We start from the raw sequence: 904 nt of genomic DNA on the forward strand, positions 1-904 counted from the left end.
AAGTTGCCCAAAGTGCGGTTTTGATTATGAGCTTTTTCTTTTTTCTTCTAACATTAAAATTAGCTTAATCCAAAGACGTGATGAATGCTTCTATTAGTTTAGGGAGTGAATTTTTACTCTGCTCTGAGGAATCAGCCATGATTTTGGTATCCCTGCATTAAGCCATGGCGGTATTTGGGTGATTAATGCGTCAAATTCAGAATGGGCCCTCACTACTGCATACGAAATTGCAGTTCGATAGTCATAGAAGATGCAAGAGCGGGAAATGGTGATGTCTTTTGTGAGGAAAACTTTCAGATTCAGATAGTGGCCGTGCTTCACTGTGTGCGTATATGGATGATGTAGTTTCACTTTCATCAGAGTTCTAGTAGATAAAGATTAATTGTTTGCTAGATGTTTGCATTTGTTGTGATGAATGCTTTCGTTTCTTGTTGCAATTTCTTCGAATTTTGTTCTATTGAACTTTGGAGACCTGGAGTTGACATTATCATTATGTTTTGATGATCTGCAGCCAGGTCCACGTGAACTTCCCAACCAGTGTCTGATAAAGCGAAACAAGAAGACCTCGACATTTTATCTATATCTTGCCTTAACACCATGTAAGTAAGTATTGTCTTGATGAAAGGCCTTTTTTGCCTACTGTTAGAGATCGATGAAAATGAATTGTGGCCAGAGTTGAATGAGCATCTTTGTTCTTCCTCTCTTGTCACTATAAAGTCCTATGTTGTATGTGTAACAACTAGAGCTGGGCAAGATTTCATTTTTTAAGCGTATTATTCCAACCTTTCTTGTATGACTAGGTATGCTATCCCTTTGTGAATGAACTTGCTAAAGTCTGAAGGGCTTTGCGGTTTGCCAATATGTGAATTGACTTTTATTTATATTTATTTATTATTTATAGACA

General features: G+C 37.1%; 1 protein-coding gene across 1 annotated transcript in view; it reads left to right on the forward strand.

Moving 5' to 3' along the window:
• Window positions 1–511: 511 nt before the first annotated feature.
• LOC107459839 (tubby-like F-box protein 7) overlaps window positions 512–904 on the forward strand; it is a gene marked incomplete at its 5' end in the record, with an annotated part of 2,989 nt that continues 2,596 nt past the window's right edge. The window contains 1 exon segment of the mRNA XM_016078128.3: window positions 512–599. Coding sequence (XP_015933614.1) covers window positions 512–599 — 88 coding nt within the window.

Source organism: Arachis duranensis, chromosome 7 (assembly GCF_000817695.3).
Source record: "Arachis duranensis cultivar V14167 chromosome 7, aradu.V14167.gnm2.J7QH, whole genome shotgun sequence".
Taxonomy (NCBI): domain Eukaryota; kingdom Viridiplantae; phylum Streptophyta; class Magnoliopsida; order Fabales; family Fabaceae; genus Arachis; species Arachis duranensis.